Genomic DNA, 20,497 nt, shown 5'->3' on the forward strand with positions numbered 1-20,497 from the left:
ATCTGCTCACCATACTCTGATTTTTCAAAAGCAAAGAAAATTAATGTATGGCACATGCCTAGAGCACTGTCTAAAATGCCCACCACTTTAATCTATGGAGCAGGGGACCATGCCTCTTGAACTATACAGTTGCAGGGTCCTCCCTTCACCTCTTTCCTTGACTCTTGTCGGTGAAAGGATATTTTTTGTGGGGGTGGGAAACTACACAGAGAGAGGCAATATCCTTTATAGCCACTTTTCCCCTGGTCTCTGTCTTTCCATTGGTTTGGTTCTCGATGACTGTGGGGGAGCATAGGGGCCTGCAGTCATTCCTAATGATCTATCTTCCTCATTAATCTATTTCCCTATGATTCTTAACCCTTTTGCAGTGTAATCCTTCTGCCAGATGGATTTGGGAGCAACAAGGGCCAGGTTTACTATCTAGGGGTTCCTCTTAACAATACAAAGCAGAATCTGTTCAAGCCTCTACGCGGTTATCTGGGAAAACTTACCACCTGTGGATGCTTCTAAGAGGCAATACTTTCCCTCTCACAAGCACCGAGTCTGTGTATAATAAAAGGGAAAGGGACCCAAGCATTAGTTTGGAAAAACAACCACATTCAAAAGCATGCAGTTGTAAGCAAAAACCTGACCCCACAGTGTGCTGGACAAGTGTCCTTTGCCTCAGTTTCCCACCTTCCGGTGGGAAAGTCTAATGAACAAATGTACCTTTCATACATCACTCTCCTCTACCTCACTCACAGTTGTCTGGCCTTGGTTAGCGAAGACCTACTGGAGAGGGGGAAGGTTAAATGGTGACTAGAACTCTTTCGGCAGAGTCAATACCACCAGGTACAAACACCTGTCCCCACCCCCTCTCTCCTGCCCTCTGCTTAGTGCATGAGGTGCAGTTTAGGGTGACCCCCTCAATCAGGGTAGGCAAAGCACAGTTGAGCTGCCCTTTACTCATACAGTAAGGGTAACAACATTTCACTACCCCTGTACTCAATGCTGAAGTGATTTGTAACCCAACACCAGACAAAAGTGATCATTTTGGCAAAGCTGAGCCATCATGCTGAGGACCTAGGGAGAGTCGGCATAGAACCTGTGCAAACACGTTCTGTTCCTGAAGTCTTTTCCCCCAGCTCATCGTTAGACGTCAGGAGGGTGCTCACTCAGAACCTGCTTGCAGCAAGTAAAGACTGGCTCACATCATTTCTACCCCTGGCATTGTACTGACATGCATACGGCTGCATTGTTCCAAACAGCCACAAAGAGTCCTGTGGCACCTTATAGACTAACAGATGTATTGGAGTCAATACGTCTGTTAGTCTATAAGGTGCCACAGGACTCTTTGTCGCTTTTTACAGATCCAGACTAACACAGCTACCCCTCTGATCATTGTTCCAAACAGTATCCATTAAAACTTGTTTCCTTTTAATTTGGTCTCACTGTGGATCTTACCTTTTGTTCTGCACAGGGATGATTTCTATAGGACTTACCCACAGGCCATGTGAACTGAAGGGTTACATGCACATAAGAAATAAATGTGGACTAGACTGTGCCCTTACAGGGGCGTGCAGGGCAGGGCAGGGAAGGTCTTGCACGGCCTGCACAAGTGTCAGGCACAATCGTTCCTGAGCTCAGTGTAGCACAGAAACTCCTCACTCCATAAGTCCCACAGCATCCAAAGTGGGAAGGTATGAAAAAAGAGGAGGATGAGGCAGGGCAATGGCCATGCCCTCCCTCAACAATAGCCCACACAGCAGGGTCAACCCATGGAGAGGAATATGCTGTGCCCCACAGAAGATTGTAGTAGTGGCTGCACTTTGCCTGCACATGTCTCGGAGGGCAGAATACTTCCCAGTGCACCTGTAGTTCCACGTCCCCTCCCAAATCCAGGGTTGTGCCTTTAAAAGCCTCCCTGGGCCCTGCAATTCACAGTTGCCAACTTTCACGTGGTAAATAAGTACCCCGACTTTCACAGTAAGCCAAAAATCAAGCTAATCCCAGAACCCCAACACTATGTGACTAGATCTACCCCCAGCGTACAGTCTGGGACTGTGGTAGGCCCGCTGTGCACCCCTGACTCTCTCCCCCCATTGCCCCTACCCCCCCCCTTGCCCCTGCTTGCCAGGAGCCGATAAAAAAAAAAAGAAGCAACAAGCTACAAGCCAAACAAGCAACAAGCGAAAAACTAACCAACAAGCAACTCACAAGCCAATTAAGCCAAAACCAAGCCCAATTTCTGCGGGTTTTTTTGTTTTGTTTGTTTTTAGGGTTTTTTTGCGTGTTTGGCATGTCTGCCCTGCATAAGTACATAAATCAATACAGTAATGAACAGCAAGGTTTTGTCCCATAAATTTAAAATAGTAGTGGTAATGCAGTATTTGTGTGACAGTCACAAAAGTCGGAGCCATATTTGAGGTTCACCATTTTTTAGTATACATTTATTATTATAAAACAATATATACAACTAAACATAGTAGTAAATAGGGTTTCTGTTCACCCGTACCCTAAACCCAGACGTTATAAATAAATCTTGCCAATTTTAAACTTTAAAACTGTCCTTTGCTGTGATGCCTACTAATAATCTTGACATTGTGGCGTGCTGAGACCACAGCCTAACATGCTGACCAGTACTGTCTCATTGTTTCCTTGTACGCCCCCGTCTCTCTACTGTATTAACATGTTGTCTCTTGTCTTATACGTAGATTGTAAGCTCTCTGGGCCAGGGACCATCTTTTCATTCTGTGTTGTACAGCATTTAGCACAATCAGGTCCTGGTCTATGACTGGAGCTCCTAGGCACTATGAAAACACAAATAGGAAATAATATTAATAAAAGCAGTAGTACAGGAGGAAAATAATTAATCAGCTGTATTATTTTTTAAAATATAGAGAATTTAATGTGGTCACAGCAGACAGTTTCTTCAGTCAAATTATTTTGTTTTGTAAAATCAGGGATCAACACAGAACTGGAGACTCTAATCTCATAGTAATACAGTTCTTGATCATTTCATGCTATATAATCATAAGAATCTTCCAGTTTGTCTCTAACCTCTAATAAAGAACAGAAATGTTTTCAGCATCATTATCAGAGTTTGTTTTCATGGGCATCAGCCCATTATAACACAGCTTCTCCTCAATGCATATGACGCACATTTGGCTCTTTACATTTCTGATTACGATACCGTCAGATCTGAATTATATTTTAAAAACTCATAACATCCAACTGCTATTGGTAAAACTGTTTTCTCACTACCATTTCAGGGGAAATAAATACATACAGATGGAATGTTCCAGAAAGGTCAGGTCCAGGTACATCGGATCCAAACTGCATCAGTTGGGTTTATTATTCAACAGTGAATTTTGTCAAGGTAACCGTGAAATAGTAACTAAAGGTTGTTATTTTATGTATGGCTTCCTAAACTGGGATGGATCCTGTGAACCTTTATCCACTACTTGTCTGAGGACTATTGGCATGAGGACGGGTTTACAGGACTTGGTAATTCATGCTTTTGAAGATGACAGCTGATGGTTAAGGCTACGTTTTAGTCACAGATATTTTTAGTAAAAGTCATGGACAGGTCACGAGCAGTAAACAAAAATTCACGGCCTGTGACCTGTCCATGACTTTTATTTAAAAGTACTTGTGACTAAAACTTGGGCTGGGGGGGTTGCGGGTGGGGGGGGGGGCAGTCCGGAGGTACCGTGGTTACTGGTGGGAGGACCCCGCTGGTCCTGGGGGAGGGTTGGCAGGCCTGGCAGGAGCTCCCTACCCAGCTCCTTGTCCCTGCAGCTCCTAGGCAGTGGAGGGGCACAAGCACTGTCTGCCACACCTCCCATTGGCCAGGAACTGCAGCCAATGGGAAATGTGGGCTCAGGCAGCGCGCGATACAGAGCCCCGCCCCCAGCCCCTCCACCACCTAGGAGCTGCGGGGCCATGCCAGTGGGAACCCCCACTCCAAAGTAAGTGCCCCTCCCGCACCCCTCAGTCCCCTGCCTCTAGCCCCCTTCCACACACCCAAACTGCTGCTGCTGCAGAAGTCACGGAGGTCATGGAATCTGTGACTTCTGTGACTTTCATAACAGATTTGCAGCCTTACTGATGATGCATGAATAAGGCCAAATTCGTCCCCATGTATAGTCCATTGAAATCAGGGGAGTTACACCAGGACTAAATTTGGTCCTTAATGTTTTATTTTCAAGTTTGGGTGGAGGTGGGACTTTGCTTTACTTCATGAAAATCTAAAAGGTAGAAAATCATTGTTACCATGTTAGACTTTTGTGTCGACTAAATGCACCAACAGACAGGCATAAATAGCACACAGAATACATGAAGCTAAGAGGAAGAATGGCTTCTGGTTTACTGATTAGTAATCAAATGAAAATGTCTTTGGATTCCCAGTGCAGACAATCCGCATTTTCCTTTCAGCACTTTACCAAAAGCCTGTTGCATGGCAGGGGTCAGATTTTCACAAGACTTCAGGCATCTTGATGAAGTAGCCACATTTGATGAAGTGGCTTACGAGTCAGCACCTCACAATGCTCTTGTGAAATTCTGTCTCTCAGGGTGTGTCTACAATCAGAAGTGTGACTGCAGCACATGTAGACATCCCCAAGCTAACTTTAACCTAACTGGCTTAAAGAACAATAGCAGTGAAGCCGCAGCAGCACAGGCTAGCGTCTTGAGTACATACCCAATGTCCCAGGTGGGCTTGTACAGCCCGTGCTGCCACAGTTTCAGTATTATTATTTGAGCTCGCTAGCTCAGGTATATCTAGTGGTGCTGCAGTCACACCTCTGATTGCAGTGTAGATAAACCTTTGATCCTTTTGAACTGATGTGTTCTCCGCATGCAGATATCGCCATGTATTCTTGCTTGGCTCTCCCATGTGCACATGGAATTGAAACAAAATTGGATATCAAAAAACTGGGTAGTAGAAAATGTTATCATCCATTTTGGGTGTGAGGAATGAAACTAAATTTTTCATTTACTTCTTACAAGATGGTGGCAGTTACAGCTCCTGGAGTTGGAATAATTATTTTTATGTCTATTATTTAAAAGGTTTTATAAAACAGAGATAAATTGGAAGTTTGAGTTTATAGTAGAAAACTATGTTGTAGTCCTGACTGTCTGAACTCCAGGAAGCATAGCCACTTTCAGTCATTCCTTTACTACATGGGAAAATATAAGGCTCCGCTCTAACTGATATATATCATATCTGTATTTATTTATTAGTTATGTTATGTGAACTATCAACAATTATTAATTTAACCACAGCTCAATGTTATGGTTAATAACAATGTTATGTACTGTGTATAATGTCTTTTTTAAAAATCTAATTGCAGGACACTTACAGTGGTTTGGTTGGGCCACTAGTAATTTGCAGAAAAGGAATACTAAATGAAAAGGGTTTAAGGAGAGATATTGACTGTGAATTTGCTCTTCTGTTCATGGTCTTTGATGAAAATGAGTCCTGGTATTTGAATGAAAATATTGAAAAGTATCTGCATAAGTGTCCTGATGACTTTAATTACTCCAAGGACTTTCTGGAGGGTAACAGCAAGCATGGTATGTAGATTTCATTGGTTGCAGCAGCAGTTTATCCAAGAGACTAATGAATTCTTTTTTTAATATAATCCTTTCAGAAGACTGTCAAATTGGCTTGCAATTGTATAGTCTTGCTGTACAGTCTTCACAAACAAAGTAGACTAGGTCATTATTGGGCCGGATGGCTACTAAGGAACGAGGGTGCATTCTGGGCATCAACAACAAACCTGGAATCAGCCAGCAGACTTTGGGGGACCTTGAAAAAAGTTTTCTTAAGAGTTAGTTTATATTTCGTTATGTGCTGAATGGCTCAAGACCCTGATAGCTGGAGCATTCAGGATATATTCCTGGTCTTGGGTCACTCATTGACTTTGCTTTATAGTTCACCCTAGTGTGAGTGCACAGGGCTGAAAAATCAGCCAAACTACCAGTGTATGCGGAGAGGCCATTCCATGACCTCCTGTCACTGCAGAGTTGTGCTCCATGTTGACACACTTTGCAACAGCATGATCATGAAGTTTGGGAGCTGGGGGCCAAGTGGCAAGAACTGACTGGCCAAACCTCTGGGTCGGGGAAAGAACAGATTGGATGCTATAGTAGCAGCCACAGAAAAGCCAAGTTTGTGTTTCTGCACATTTCTCCCAGTTGGAATGGGATTCCATCCCCACATCCCCCACGTAGGTCCCCTGCACAAAGCCCGCTCACTCAGCACTTTATATTAAGACAGGTTAAAACTTGCCTTATGCATTGCAAAAAACTGCTTATGGTGCTGGGTTGAAACTGAAATGCAGACTGTACTGTCTCTTTGCCTGTAACCTCTGAGATGTGAACAACGACTTTACATTTGAAGGCCTGGGCCTGATTCTCCACCTTCTTGTTTCTTGTGCAGCCATTTGCACTGTTGCAAAGTGACCCTGATTCACCACTTTGTTACTTGTTTTATGCTGGAATAACTCCATTGGATTTCAATAGACTTACATTGGTGTAAAACTGGAGTAATGCAGTTATGAATCAGGCCCAGTGAGTGCAAAGTGGGTGTAAAACGCTACCAGTGACCTAAGTGAGGGTAGAAGTCTGATTCGGTAACATTTTACTTCCCATTTTCACCCACTTTGCACAGATGTAAGTAATGACACAAGACAATGGAAAACCCAGTCCTTGGTCTCTGCAAAGAGAAAGCAAGAACAAGGGTACGGTACTGGTGTTTCTCTTCAGCACCCTCAGCACTCTGTCTCCTTACTGGGCACATTTAGTCCACTAGTGAGAATCACGCTCACTTTGTAATTCTTTCAGCAATTAACGGGAGGCTGTATGACAATCTCCGTGGGCTAACAATGAAAGAAGGTGAAAACACAAACTGGTACTTGATAGGAATGGGAAATGAAATCGATATCCATACAGTCCATTTCCACGCAGAGACCTTCATCTTCAAGGTTGGTAAAAACAAAGTAAAATCTTTACATTTTGATGGGAAATTTTTGCAAGAACTTCTAGCTTCTAGCCTGATCCCACAGCCTTTGCGCGCACACATGATTTGTCATCAGTGGGAGATTTGCATGTGAATACTGCAGAATTAGTTAGAATTTTGTAAAGCTCATGGTTCATATGCCTTTGTATGGTAAAATATAAATGAATATCAATAGTTAAGGTGTGCATGTACTACAGGACAATAGAGGATGCTTTACACAAATTGAAGTCAGTGGGAATTTCACCTGCTTATTCTAGGGTTCAGTGAAGCCCTGTGTTCTATATTTATGTGTTGAAAGAACTATTTAAAGAGCTTGGTTTGGAACAAATACCACCCATGGTGTGGTATTTTAGGGCATCATTGACGTTGCTAATGTAGCACCTGAAATCATTTGTATTAATCTGTATTGCCCGGGGGCCCCATCCCCACTGTACAAACACATAACAAGGAGGGCAGCCCTGCTCCAAAAAGCTTACAGTGTAGTCAGAACATGAATGCGTTGTTTCAGGTGTAGTAACGGAAGTCTTCATGATGCTGTTTTGTCCTGCCCCAGACGGATAATGATCACAGAGCAGATGTGTATGACCTTTTCCCGGGGACATTTCAAACAATCGAACTCATAGCGGATAACCCTGGAACATGGCTTCTGCACTGTCATGTTGCTGACCACATTCATGCTGGCATGGAAACAACTTTTACCATCAGCAAATCAGGTATAGTATTTGAAAATGCCATTTCATGACTGTGCATTGGTATTACAGCTGTTCAGATAAATGGCAGATGGGAAGAAACATAAGGCTTGGGTCAGCACTGCCAGTATGCTTCCATGCCCCACCAATGTCTGGTTCCAGGGAGTGGACCTACTCTGCAGTGTGAACAGGCAATGTTATCACTGCTGCCCTCTGCAAATTTTAAACCTCTTGGAGACCCACAAGAGCTCCTCGAATGGGTACTGCTTGAAGGGAATCACTCTTGGGATTGTGCAGGTTTCATATCTCCTCTAGGTGGAACTGAAGTTGCTTTGTGTCACCATAACCTGCTCCTTCAACAAGTCTTGCCACCAGGGATTATCACAAGAGTTTCTGCTAGCCTAAACCAGACAAGCAACTAGTGCAGGGGTCGGCAACCTTTCAGCAGTGGTGTGCCGAGTCTTCATTTATTCACTCTAATTTAAGGTTTTGCGTGCCAGTAATACATTTTAACATTTTTAGACAGTCTTTTTCTATGAGTCTATAATATATAACTAAACTATTGTTGTATGTAAAGTAAATAAGGTTTTTAAAATGTTTAAGAAGCTTCATTTAAAATTAAATTAAAATGCAGAGCCCACCGGACCAGTGGCCAGGACCCAGGCAGTGTGAGTGCGGCTGAAAATCAGCTCACGTTCTGCGTTTGGCAAGCGTGCCATAGGTTGCCTACCCCTGAACTAGTGAATATGGCGCATACAGTTATAGAAATTAGAGATGAACAAGATCTATTAGGCCTGGTCTACACTAAAAAGGGGGTTCGAATTAGGGTACGCAAATTCAGCTACGTGAATAGCGTAGCTGAATTCGAAGTACCCTAATTCAAACTACTCACCCGTCCAGACGCGGCGGGGTCGAACTCCGCGGCTCCCCCGTCGACTCCACCACTGCCATTTGCAGTGGTGGAGTACCAGAGTCGACCGCGGCGCTTCCGGAGTTCGAACTCCGAGAAGTCGAACAGACCGCGTCGACCCGGACGGTAAGTGTAGACTAGCCCTTAGATCATGCAAAAGTGAGATCTAAAACTGACCCAGTTAGCTGCCTCAGCTTCCATTGAAGTCAGTTGCATATGCAGGGGCTCGGCACTTAAAATCAGGCACACGGGCCCAAATATACAAAGGTATTTAAATACCTAGCTTCCATTGAAATCAGCGTAAACTAGGAGCTTAAGTACTTTTGTGGATCTGGGCCCAGGTATCTCAAGTTGAGCTCCCAGAAACAGAGGCACCAAAAATTAATGGATGCATGACAATTTTAAGCAGCCCTTAAAACTAGAAAGAATTTTACACTGGATTGAGTGTGGCTCTTTAATTAGAGCAGAGGATTGTAAGAGTAAATTACTGCTCTGTGAATTAGGCTGACAGAATCTGGTCCTCAGTAAGTGAAGTCTTTTGAGCCTCTCTGATGAAAGTCCCTGTAAATGCACAGCACTATCTTTACGTCAAATGGGAGGAGGTGCAGCTTCAGAACATTGTACTTCTGCTCTAAACTCATTTCTTTTAAACGCCTCTTTACGCACATTAATAGCCTATTTTTATAAATCGTTGTCACAGCTTATGATGCAAAGTGATTGTTTTGGAATGTTGACTTCATACCTGGCACATGTAGCCTAAATCAGTCTGATCAAGTGCTCGTTAGGTGTGGTACAAGTTCATCCAGTGTTGGCCTGGGCCATAAGCACAGAGAAGAGTTACCATTTGACTGTGTACGTCAGCTCTGAGTTTTGGAATCGTCCTTAAGTAGATGCTGAGAGCCTCGAGTTGTGGCTAGACTGAAAGCTTCCTATTTAAACACCAATAGAATGGTACATTTAGCTACTAAATGGGAGCGGTTGCATGTTGACTAGGGCTGACTGAACATTTATTGTCAAAAGGTTTGGGTTTTTTTGATGGAAAATTGGGGGTTTGACTAAATTAATTTTTTTTTCGAAGTGTCTGTTTTACATAGAAAAGTTCCGGTTTTTGGTCAACAAACTGAACACCTGTTTTCAGTCAAACATAAAAATATTTTTATTCTGAAATGCTGCCACACTGCCTCATGGGTACTGTAGTCAAGGTGCTTCATGCTCCCATTGTCTGTGAGCCTGGTTTCCCTGCCAGACTTCATCTACCATGTTATACCATGGCAAAGTGACTTTCATGAGGCACTGCCTCCCCTCACCTAGAAGGGAGACCGAGGTGCATCATGGAAGATGTAGTCCAACCAGGTATCCCAGCATATTGAGGAGAATGAGAGCATGGGGTACTGTGGGGGCATTTTAGAATTGAAATATTTTGGTGCAGGGACAAATTAGTGTCAAGTTACTTGCCCAAAACTTGAAACTTTCCACAGGAGGAAAAAGCAATTATTTTTCAACCATCTCTAGTGTTAAGCTTCCCTGAAAATATAGCCCTAAAGAAAAGCTGCCAGCTCTTTAAAGACTTTCTTAATACAAAAGAAAATTAGAAAAAATGAAGTAAAAGCCTATAGCAAGTGAGCTGGAATAACTCCTCAGGAGGGTGATGAAGAAGATTAGATACAGACATTGGACCCAGTCCTGCCAGTGAATAATGCCCATTGGTTCCAGTGGGAATTGTGAGTACACAGCTAATGCAAAAGCAAGCCTATCTAATTCATGTTGTGCTTGAGAGCTTTTCCCATCAAGTCACTTGGAAATCTTACACGCGGAGAACATTTTTATTTCATTTCTGGTAAAAAGACAATTTATAAATTCTTCTCAGGGGCACATTCTTGCATGGAATATGTTTATCAGGCAAACCCTGCCCACAGCTGGGGTAATGATACTGTGCTCTGGGAATGTCCACAGGGGCTGGGGAAAGAAAGCCTCCCCTGACCAGGTGCTCCACAGGTGCTACAGCACATTCAGTGGCTGCTGTACCCCTCCCCCACCCAGTAAGGGATGGAGGAATATACAATGGATTTTGCTCACAGTAATTGTAAGGGTTAAACTGAAATTCCCCTTCACTGTCCAATGTGAATCAGTTCTGTAATTTGCACTTATTCTGGGTGTGAAACTTCTATTGATCTGAGTGAAAGCATGCAGAACTAATGCAACTGAAATCTCTGCTGTTTATAGGTGTAACTCTTCTGCCAGTCAGAGTTGGCAGCAACAAGGGCTGGGTTCAGTATCTAGGGGTTCCTTTTCAACAATACAACACAAAACCGGCTCGAGCCCCCACCCAGTGACCTGGGACAATTACACACCACCCCCTGGGTGCCTCTAAGAGGCAATACTTCCCTTCTTGCAAGCACAGAGTCTGAGTGTAGCAAAAAAAAATTAATAAAAGGAAGGAAGTAACTCAACATTAATTCGGGAAAACACCACAAACAGGATTCATAAACTTAGACCATAAGCAAAAGACCCAACCCCAAGTAAGTTGGGCCGTGTCCTTTTCCCCTGAGGTTCTTAAGTCCAGCAACCCAAAAGTCCTTTTAACATGCTCATCCCTTCTCAGCACCCAACTCACAGTTGCTGTCCTTGGTCAGTGCAGACCCAGAGTTCAGAGGTGCATCTGCAGAGTTCACCTCCCGCCCTGATTGGAGGGGGAAGGCAAGTAGGTACTTTACACGCTCCGCTGCTCAGGCATTCACTCGCCACCTCTCTCTGCCAGCTGCCCAATCACCACATCTCTCTGCAGGGCTCTGCTCTGGCCCTCTGCGCCAGCAGCCCTGTCAATCACTGCACCTCTCCACCAGCCACCCTGTTGGCCACTCATTGCGCCTCTCTACCACCCACCCTGCTGGCCACTCACCAAGATGTTTTCAGAGCCCTCCACTTAACACAGCTCTCAATGATTGCAGTTCTTAGTGGGGGAGCCTCACAAATGGTGTACACTGGATAGTCGCTTGGATCTGACACATTATCCCAAAGCAGATCTAATACTTAGACTTAGATATCAGTGATTTCAGCTCTGTAGCATGTAACAAGACTCTCAATGAGTCTAAATTAGCTCTTTTATTACACAATGGAGAGGAAAAGGCTCAAATAATACTGGGGGGGAGGGCATTGAGCATTAGCCTGCTAAACCCAGGGTTGTGAGTTCAATCCTTGAGGGGGCCATTTGCTTTGAGCAGGGGGTTGGACTAGATGATCTCCTGAGGTCCCTTCCAACCCTAATAATCTATGACTCTAAAATCCTCACTACAGGGCCTGCAAAGAAATATAGCCATTAAGCAGGGCCCACCCCCATACAGCTACCAGTCCCTACCCTTACTCAACTCACTGGGCTGTGGAACCCATGTCCCCTACCTAGCAAGTACCACTGTGTTCAGGGTGACTCCCTCCATAGGGCTATGCCAAGTACAGTTCTGTTGCCCTCAGTTCACACAAGGATAACAACCCTTTATTACTCCTGCCCCAATAACAAGGGGGCTGGGGATCCAACACCAGCCCAAAGTGATCATTTGGACAAGCAATCTCATCATGCTGAGCACCTAGCAGGGTGGGTGTGTCCATGCAAACGAGATCAGCTCCTGAAGTCCTCTTCCACAGCCCATCACTAGATGTCAGCAGAGAGCTCATTCAGACTCTGCTTACATAAGAGAGGGAAATTTTGCCCTTAAAACTACCCCATAGCTACTGGCAATCTCTGCCTGAAACTTTGTTGGCCTAATCAGGATTTCTATTTGAGTTACCCATGTAGAATAAACAATGCATTCACTGTTTTCTCATACCACTAAAATCTGCTTCTTTATACTGTTTTCAGCCTAAGTAAGCTTTAATTTTTTTACACAGATAACAAAGTTCCTTTAGAAGGAGGAGTAACAACCACAGCATATGACTCAATTCATGTAAAACACCGGGCTCCTGTAAAGGGTATGGATTCATTTTATTTAAATAATATAAACTTAAGCCAATGGATGTACAGATTTCTCATATGCTGCTACTTGTTTTGACAGGTGATGACAGAGAAGGAATCAAATTCTTAGGCAAAGCTCTGGGTGCAGGAGAAGCTAACTCAACACTCATAGCCCTTTTTTCTGTTGGACTTGTTCTTCTGGCAACAATATTAATCCTCATCATCCTCATCACTTGTCAGAGAAAAAGGACATACTACAGGTCTGTGCAACCCAAGTGTGCGCTCCCAACTGATTCCCTGTAAATCTGTATTTTGGAGACCGTTTATAGAGCTCTGTTGGATTTCATTGTATATTGTTGGTATATTGAGGCAAGATATATGTTTGTGAAAATTACAAAGTGAGAGCCCAATCCTGCAGCCATAAGTCACGTGTGACATAGGCTGCAAGCTTAGGCCCTGATGGCCATATCCTGCTTGTCTTTGCAGCCTGATTCTGCTCTGTTGAAGTCAGTGTGAGTTGTGCCATTGAATTCAATGGGAGCAGGCTCAGATGTAGGCTAGTGTACATTAGAAGCGCTACATTGGCACAGCTGCATCAATGTAGCGCGTCTGGTGACGACGCTCCTCACCAATGGGAGAGAGGTCTCCCATTGGCATAATTACTCCACCTCTGTGAGAGGTGATAGCTATGTCGGCGGGAGAGTGTTTCCCGCCAACATAATGTTACCAGCTTAATTTCTGGACACTCCGGCTTAGATTGATGTAACTTGCATCACTCAGAGGGGTGGCTTTTTCACATCCCTGAGCGACGTAAGTTATATCAACATAAGCAGCAGTGTAGACCTGCCCTTATACTTGAGAGGTCCCACTGATATCAATGAGATTGCTCACTTGAGTTAGACGAGCAGGATTTGGCTTTGAGAGCTGATAAAATGCATTAGGCTTCTGATTCTTTCAATGCTGTAAAATGTAGTCAAACAATTTTATTTTTAAAATTTGAATTGAGTTGTGACTGGAGCAATGAGAAACTCAACAAGGTGAAAGGTTCATGCAAACCTCTTCTCCTGTTTCAGTTCATGTTCATTGTGCTTGGAGATTCTGGTTCAAATAAACAGTAAAACATACTGAGAAACCTAGTCAAACCCACAATAAAGCCCAGACTTTTCTTTTTATGAGAACCTATTATTGGCCCTAGATTCCCTCAAAAGAGTGATAAGCCTCAGTGAACATGTTGACCACATGGGTTAACTTTCTAGGGCTTACTGGGCTTCCCCTATAGTTAATGTGAGCAGGAGGAGCCTTATCCAAAGCCCACTAAAGTCAATGTAAAGACTCTTACTGACTTCAGTAGCTTTGGGTCAGGCCACAGACACTAGCTCTTAATGAACCCAAAACAGGTGAGTTTTGTGTGGCTTTGGTTTCATAATGAAAATTTTACGCAGCTCTAATTGTGAATCACTCCCAGATATGTGTGTAAGCATGTTGACTTTAAAGAGATTTTAACAGAATCTTGTGCTTAAAAAGTAATACACAGGACCAAAGTATGCCTTCAAGTTCAGTACATCATGTTTGCATTTCCACTGAGTGCAATGGGTTTGCATGGGTGTACGTGAGGGCAGAATTTGGCCCATAGTCCCTGTGATAAAAGAGTTGCATAATGGGATCTCTATTGGGTAATGCTATGTTGAGCTATTTTCAGTGTGCCAGATTCTGCATGTGCTAGTGTAAATCTGGAACAAATCCATTGATTCACTGGAGATACTCTGGATTGATACAGTCTGAGGACAGAATCTGGCACACTGAATCTATTAAAAGTTTAAGAGTTCTCTTCCTGTATCATATTAAATGAGATTGCTATGTTTTGGGGGCCAACATTTTAAAGGTATTTAGGCACCTAATGATGCGTATAGGCATCCTGGGATTTTTTTAAAGCACTTAGAGGCCTAACTACCATTGAATTAGGTAGCAAGGTGCCTATCTGCATCTTTAGGTGCTTAAATACCTTTAAAATTCTGGCCCCCAAAACACATCAAAAAATCTGGCCTTGGGTTACTAAAGAGAAAGTCATCTGGTTCTATAACTACTGTTTATTGTGGGCCTGATTCTGTGACCCATACTTACACCGAGTAGTAGTTTACTCCCTGATTTCAATGAGACTACTCAGGAAGTCAAGTATTTACTCAGTGTTAGTAAGGGTGGTAGAATCAGACCTTATATATAGTGATACTTGAATGTTTACAGCTCATTTTGAATGAGCTATTGTTTAGTCCTGCCACAAGTATGTTCATATCACCTACAACCCTGGTGGATGAACTCCGGAACTAAAGCAATGTTTTATCTGTGAAATAATTTAACTGAGTTTGAGTTTCAGTGTAAATTCGAGTTGGTGCATAATGTCATTTTTTTTCTCTTCTGTATTTAAAAATATGCTATGCCTGTGTAGGGAACTTTACTGACAGTCACTCTGAATGTAGGTTAATGGTATTCTGGATTAATGCCTAGATCACCAACAGATAAAAGATGTTTAAAAAAATCCTTGAGGTGTGGGGTGTTTCTCAGTGTTTCCTTGATTCTTTTGTTTTCTTCTGGTTCTTTAAAAAGCAAAACAAAAAACTTTCTAGATAAGAGGCCTGATCTTTCAACCATAACTCATTCAAGAAGTCTTTCAAGAACAGTGACTTGTGTGAGTTAGTTACAGGACTGGGCTCAGAATTAGGATAGCAATTACAGTAAAAGCTGTTTTATCCGGCATGTTGGGGAAATGGGAAGTGCCGGTAAATGAAAAACGAGGGTTAAATAAGAGGGAGGGAGTTTGGGTGCGGGAGGGGATTTGGGGCAGGGGTTTGGGGCATGGGAGATGACTCAGGGCAGTGGGTTGGGGCACAGGATTGGGTATGGGGTGCTGGATCTAGGGGGCACTCACCTCAGGCGGCTCCCCACAAGCGGCGACCTGTCCTAGCTGCTCCTAGGAGGCATGGCAGGCGGCTCCATGCGCTGCCTCCACTCTGCCCCGAGCACTAGCTCCACAGGTCCCCAAGCTGGGAACCGCGGCCAATGCGAGCTGCGGGGGTGGCGCCTGCAAGCGGAGGCAATGCACAGAGCTGCCTGCTGCGCCTCCGCCTAGGAGCAGCTGGGACAGGTAACTGCTTGTGGGGAGCCACCTGAGGTGACCGCCCCCTGGATCTGGGACCCCACATCAGGGCTGCCTGGGGGGGGGCAAGTGAGGCAATTTGCCCCAGGCCCTGCAGGGGCCCCCACAAGAATTCTCCAGCCCCGGCTCCACCTCCGCCTTTCCCCATCCCTTGGCGCCTCCGCGTGCTGCGTCCAAGAGCGGCCCTGGACAGAGCTAAAGCAGTGTGGCTCCAGCAGGGCCTGAACTCTTCCCGCTCAGAACCACATAGTAAGGAGGTGGGACTGCAAGCTCCAGTCCCGCCGGAGCCAGGCCGCTGCAGCACTGTACAGGGACCAAGGTAGCTCCTGGACGTGGCGCGCTGAGGCTCCGAGAGAGAGGAGTGGTGGGGTAACCCAGGAGCGGCCCTGGACAGAGCTAAAGTGGCATGGCTCCAGCGGGGCCTGAGCTCCTCCCCGCTCGGAGCCATGTGGTAAGGGGGTGGGACAGGGCTGCAAGCTCCGGGCCGACCAGCGGGAGCTCAGGCCTCGCTGGAGCCACACCGCTGCAGCGCTGTCCAGGGCCACTCCTGGACGCGGCACACTGAGGCTCTGGGAGAGGGAGGAGGCGGGGGTAAGCAGCATGGCAGGGGGCTGAGACTGGGGGTGGATAAGGGGCAGGGAGTCAGGGGACAGGGAGGGGCAGAGGTTCTGAGGGGGTGGTCAGGGGATGGGGAATGGAGGGTTGGATCATGGGCATTCTGCGCGTCTGTCAGGACTCGGCGGGAGTGTGTGGATAGGGGTCAGGGCAGTCAGGGGACGGGGGGTTGGTGGGGTCCTGGGGTGGTGGTTGGGGAGGGAGTCTGGGGGGGTAGTGAGGAGACAAGGAGCAGGATGGGTCGGGGATTCTGAGGGGGGCAGTTGGGGGCAGGAAGTGGATGGGGGTCAGATAGGGGGCAGGGCCAGGCTGTTTGGGGAGGCACAGCCTTCCCTACGCTAAAGCTCATTCAGCAGTTTGAGGCTTGCAGACAGCTATTTAACACAAAGAGCCAAGCTGTTATCTTTTCCATGAGAGAGGAATCACGTGAGAAGAGCAATATCCTACACCACCTACCTCCTTCCCAACCCTACCAAAGGAGACACCCCTTCCCCCACCCCACATACCCTGAGGCTCCAGAGGGGTTAATTCAGTGGTTCTCGAACTTTTGTACTGGTGACCCCATTCACATAGCAAACCTCTGAGTGTGGACCCCCCCTTAAATATATTTAAAAAGTGTTTTTAACGTATAACACTATTATAAATGCTGGAGGCAAAGTGGGGTTTGAGGTGGAGGCTGACACCTTGTGACCCCCTGAGGGGTACCGACCCCGTGTTAATTTAATTTTAGCACCCTGTGTCCATTCACATGCATGTGCTATTTTGAGCATTTCAGTTTTCACAACATAGGCTCATCCCAGATTCTGGAACAAGCTCAAATGCTCAGTTCATGGAGTATGTACATAGTCTATACTAAAGACAAACCCACAGTAACCGTCTCCAGTTTGTGAGGGACCCCATGGAGCCAGTCTCTAGGAAACAGATACATTCATGGAGGTTAAGCCCATTAGTCGCTAATAGTTAGGATAGGTAAGGAATGGTGTCCCTAGCCTCTGTTTGTCAGAGGGTGGAGATGGATGGCAGGAGAAAGATCACTTGATCATTACCTTTTAGGTTCACTCCCTCTGAGGCACCTGGCATTGGCCACTGTTGGTAGACAGGATACTGGTCTGGATGGACCTTTGGTCTGACCCAGTATGGCCATTCTTATGTTCTAAGGTAAATGAACCCAAAGTTATGGAGACCGATATGAATCAAGGAAGCCAGCAGAGTATCAGAAACCTGGAAAAATCTCTGACTGGATAGGCTCAGGAGTTTGGTCACAAGCTGAGGTGGCTCAAAAGTTCTGGATTTTTTTTTTAAGCAGAATTTTTTTTATTGTTTCTTTAAACAAACACAGCAAGCAGCAAATATTTGGCACACACTTCTGAAACCCCAAACCATGTTCAGGTTTTTGGCAGACTAATTTCAGCTTTTCAATTAAAAAAACCACAACAAATTTTGAAGGAAAGCAGACATTGTCCGTGATTTTTTTTTTCTTTTTAAAAACCCCTTGTCATAAACAGATAGTTAAGGGTTAATGTCTCTTTTACCTGTAAAGGGTTAACAAGCTCAGTGAACCTGGCTGATACCTGACCAGAGGACCAATGAAGGGACAAGATACTTTCAAATCTCGGTGGAGGAAAGTCTTTGTTTGTGTTCTTTGTTTTGCGGGTTGTTCTCTCTTGGATTTAAGAGGGGCCAGACGTACATCCAGGCTCTCCAAGCTTCTTAAAATAGTCTCTTCTATTCAACATAGTGAGTATTAATTAAAAAGGCGGATTAGTCTTTTATTTGTTTTCTGTATTTGCAAATGTGTATTTGCTGGAAGAATATTTTATCTCTGTTGCTGTAACTTGTACTTAAGCTAGGGGGGAGGGAGTCCCTTTAGTTTTTATAAGCTGTATACCCTGTAAGCATTTCCATCCTGATTTTACAGAGATAGTTTTTACTTTTTCTTTCTTTAATTAAAAGCTTTTCTTTTTAAGAACCTGATTGATTTTCTTCCCTCGTTTGAGACCCCAGGGGGTTAGTCTGACTCACCAGGGAAAGGTGGGGTAATGGTTTATTTCCCTTTGTGTTAAGACCCAAGGGGTTTGGGTCTTGGGTTCCCCAAGGAAGGTTTGGGGGGAATGGAAAGTGTACCAAAACACTATATTTTTGGTTGGTGGCAGTGCTCAGATCTAAGCTAGGATTTAAGCTTAGAAGGGTACATGCAGGTCCCCACCTTTTGGACGCTAAAGTTCAAAGTGGGGAACAAACCTATGACACCCCTAGTTTTCGATCAAAAAATAGTTTTGACGGAAACTATTTGTCCAACCCGTCAAATGAGCTTTAGTGCCTTTTAGCACTAGCTGATGCTGAGAACCAGTGATACTTTGTAAAGGTGACTTGAAAAGAAGTTTTCTCAAAACTGGGTTTGTGCCGAGATGAGGAAGGTTTTTAAATGTTTATTTTTTCCAGGGCTGCCCCAGGGGGTGAGGGGTGGGGGAGAAGAGGCAAGTGGGACAATTTGCCTCAGGCCCCACAGGGCCCCCCCTGAGAATATAGTGTTCTATAGTATTGCAACTTTTTTTTATGGAAGGGGCCTCTGAAATTGCTATGCCCCAGGCCCCCTGAATCCTCTGGGTGGCCCTGCCCCACACTGCCTCCCAAACCCCTGCCCCGAACCGCCTCCCATGCCCAAACTCCCTCCCAGAGTCTGCGCTCCACACCCCTTCCTGCGCCCCAACCCCCTGCCGGCTCCACGCCAACCAGACTATAAACCGGAATTTCAATGAAGATCAGAAATGCTGGTTTATAGAGCTTTCCAGTTGGTGAAGTGCTGAATAAAACAGCTTTTACTTACATTGTACCACAAACACTCCTTCAATCATTACTTTTAAAGCTTCCTATATAGCTGGCTAAACCTAATAGCAATCAGGGAACCACAGACATTCTAAACACTTGTTTCATTCCACTATGTAACCACTAACATTGAGGTCTCTTGTTCTTTGTTAAATACTATTCATGTGTCCAGAATGCTTGTGTACTATATACAAATAGAGTTAAGGCTTTCACCCATCATGCACCATAAATAAATCAACATTATTTAGGTATTTTTATTTCTGTTTTCCATATCTTTGCTGTTTAAAACAGAATCATAAAATATCTGAATGGTATAATTTAGCCTTTTATATAAGGTTTAAAACTGTAATGTATTAATAATAAAAAAAAAGTTTACCATTTGTATGAACCTCCTGATAGTTTCTTTAATACAGGAACTCTTTTTTATTTGAATTGGATAGGTGTGGTGGAACAGATACAGGGTATTTCAAAATGTCTTTAACAGCATTGCAAAGCTTCATGCTGTTAGTGAACCAAACATTATAGTTTCACTGTTACCTTCTCCTTCCCCACCTTCTCTCCCTGCTTATCTTTTCTCTCTCACCATATGCTAAGAGTGTAAGCTTTTTGTGGCAGAGTCTGACCTTTTATTGCATGTGTGTACTGCACCTAGCAGTATGGGGCTGACTTCTCCAATTTTCTTCAGGAGCTTTGTTGGAATAGCATAACATTCTTATTTCAGATGCAAATCCCAAACAAGCCCTCAAGGACAGCATGTCTCCCTGTACCTTCAAATTTTAGGCTGAATATCAGGAAAATGTCTTAATGCTAAATTCTGTCAGACTGTAGCCTAATCTCCCTAGGAAGAAGCCCCTCTCACCAAATCATTTATAGCTGAAGTGGAGAATATTTATTTACCTATTCATTGTTTAGCTTGGGGTAATGTCCAAAATGTGATAGGCTCTTTCCAAACAAAAGCAGAGCTAGATACCATCCCTGCCTTGTAGTGGATGCTACAATCCTACACTGACAAGGAGGGTGGGTTAGTTGTCTTGTTAGGATCTTGATCCCACAAACATTCTGTATGTGGCACTTCAGTTGAAGTGAATGGGGGTTCTGCATGGCAGAGCATTTGACATATTGGTCATTTTCATCATTAATTTCTGAGATTCTTATGTGAAAGTGGGTTGCCCCTTAAAAATCAACGAACCGGTAACATATGCAGTCTGGTTCCATTGCCTCCTGGGCCCTCTGGCTCTGGAGAAAGCTGCAGTTATCCCATAAACACAAGAGAATGGAGTTCACTGGATTCAATCCAAAACCAAAAATTCCCACAGAAAGTTAGTGGAAGCCAGAGACCAGATGGTTTAGGTGGGGG

General features: G+C 44.5%; 1 protein-coding gene across 1 annotated transcript in view; it reads left to right on the forward strand.

The window, feature by feature from the left end:
- The window catches only part of HEPHL1 (hephaestin like 1), an 81,563-nt gene extending 66,532 nt beyond the window's left edge, over positions 1-15,031 (forward strand). Inside the window, exons 15-20 of the mRNA XM_039520704.1 lie at positions 3,252-3,358; positions 5,334-5,556; positions 6,829-6,968; positions 7,557-7,716; positions 12,485-12,565; positions 12,649-15,031. Coding sequence (XP_039376638.1) covers positions 3,252-3,358; positions 5,334-5,556; positions 6,829-6,968; positions 7,557-7,716; positions 12,485-12,565; positions 12,649-12,851 — 914 coding nt within the window. The 3' untranslated portion in view covers positions 12,852-15,031. The remainder of the gene's footprint in view (positions 1-3,251; positions 3,359-5,333; positions 5,557-6,828; positions 6,969-7,556; positions 7,717-12,484; positions 12,566-12,648) is intronic.
- Positions 15,032-20,497: the final 5,466 nt, after the last annotated feature.

The sequence above is a fragment of the Mauremys reevesii genome, linkage group 1 (genome assembly GCF_016161935.1).
Source record: "Mauremys reevesii isolate NIE-2019 linkage group 1, ASM1616193v1, whole genome shotgun sequence".
NCBI classification, from domain to species: Eukaryota; Metazoa; Chordata; order Testudines; family Geoemydidae; genus Mauremys; species Mauremys reevesii.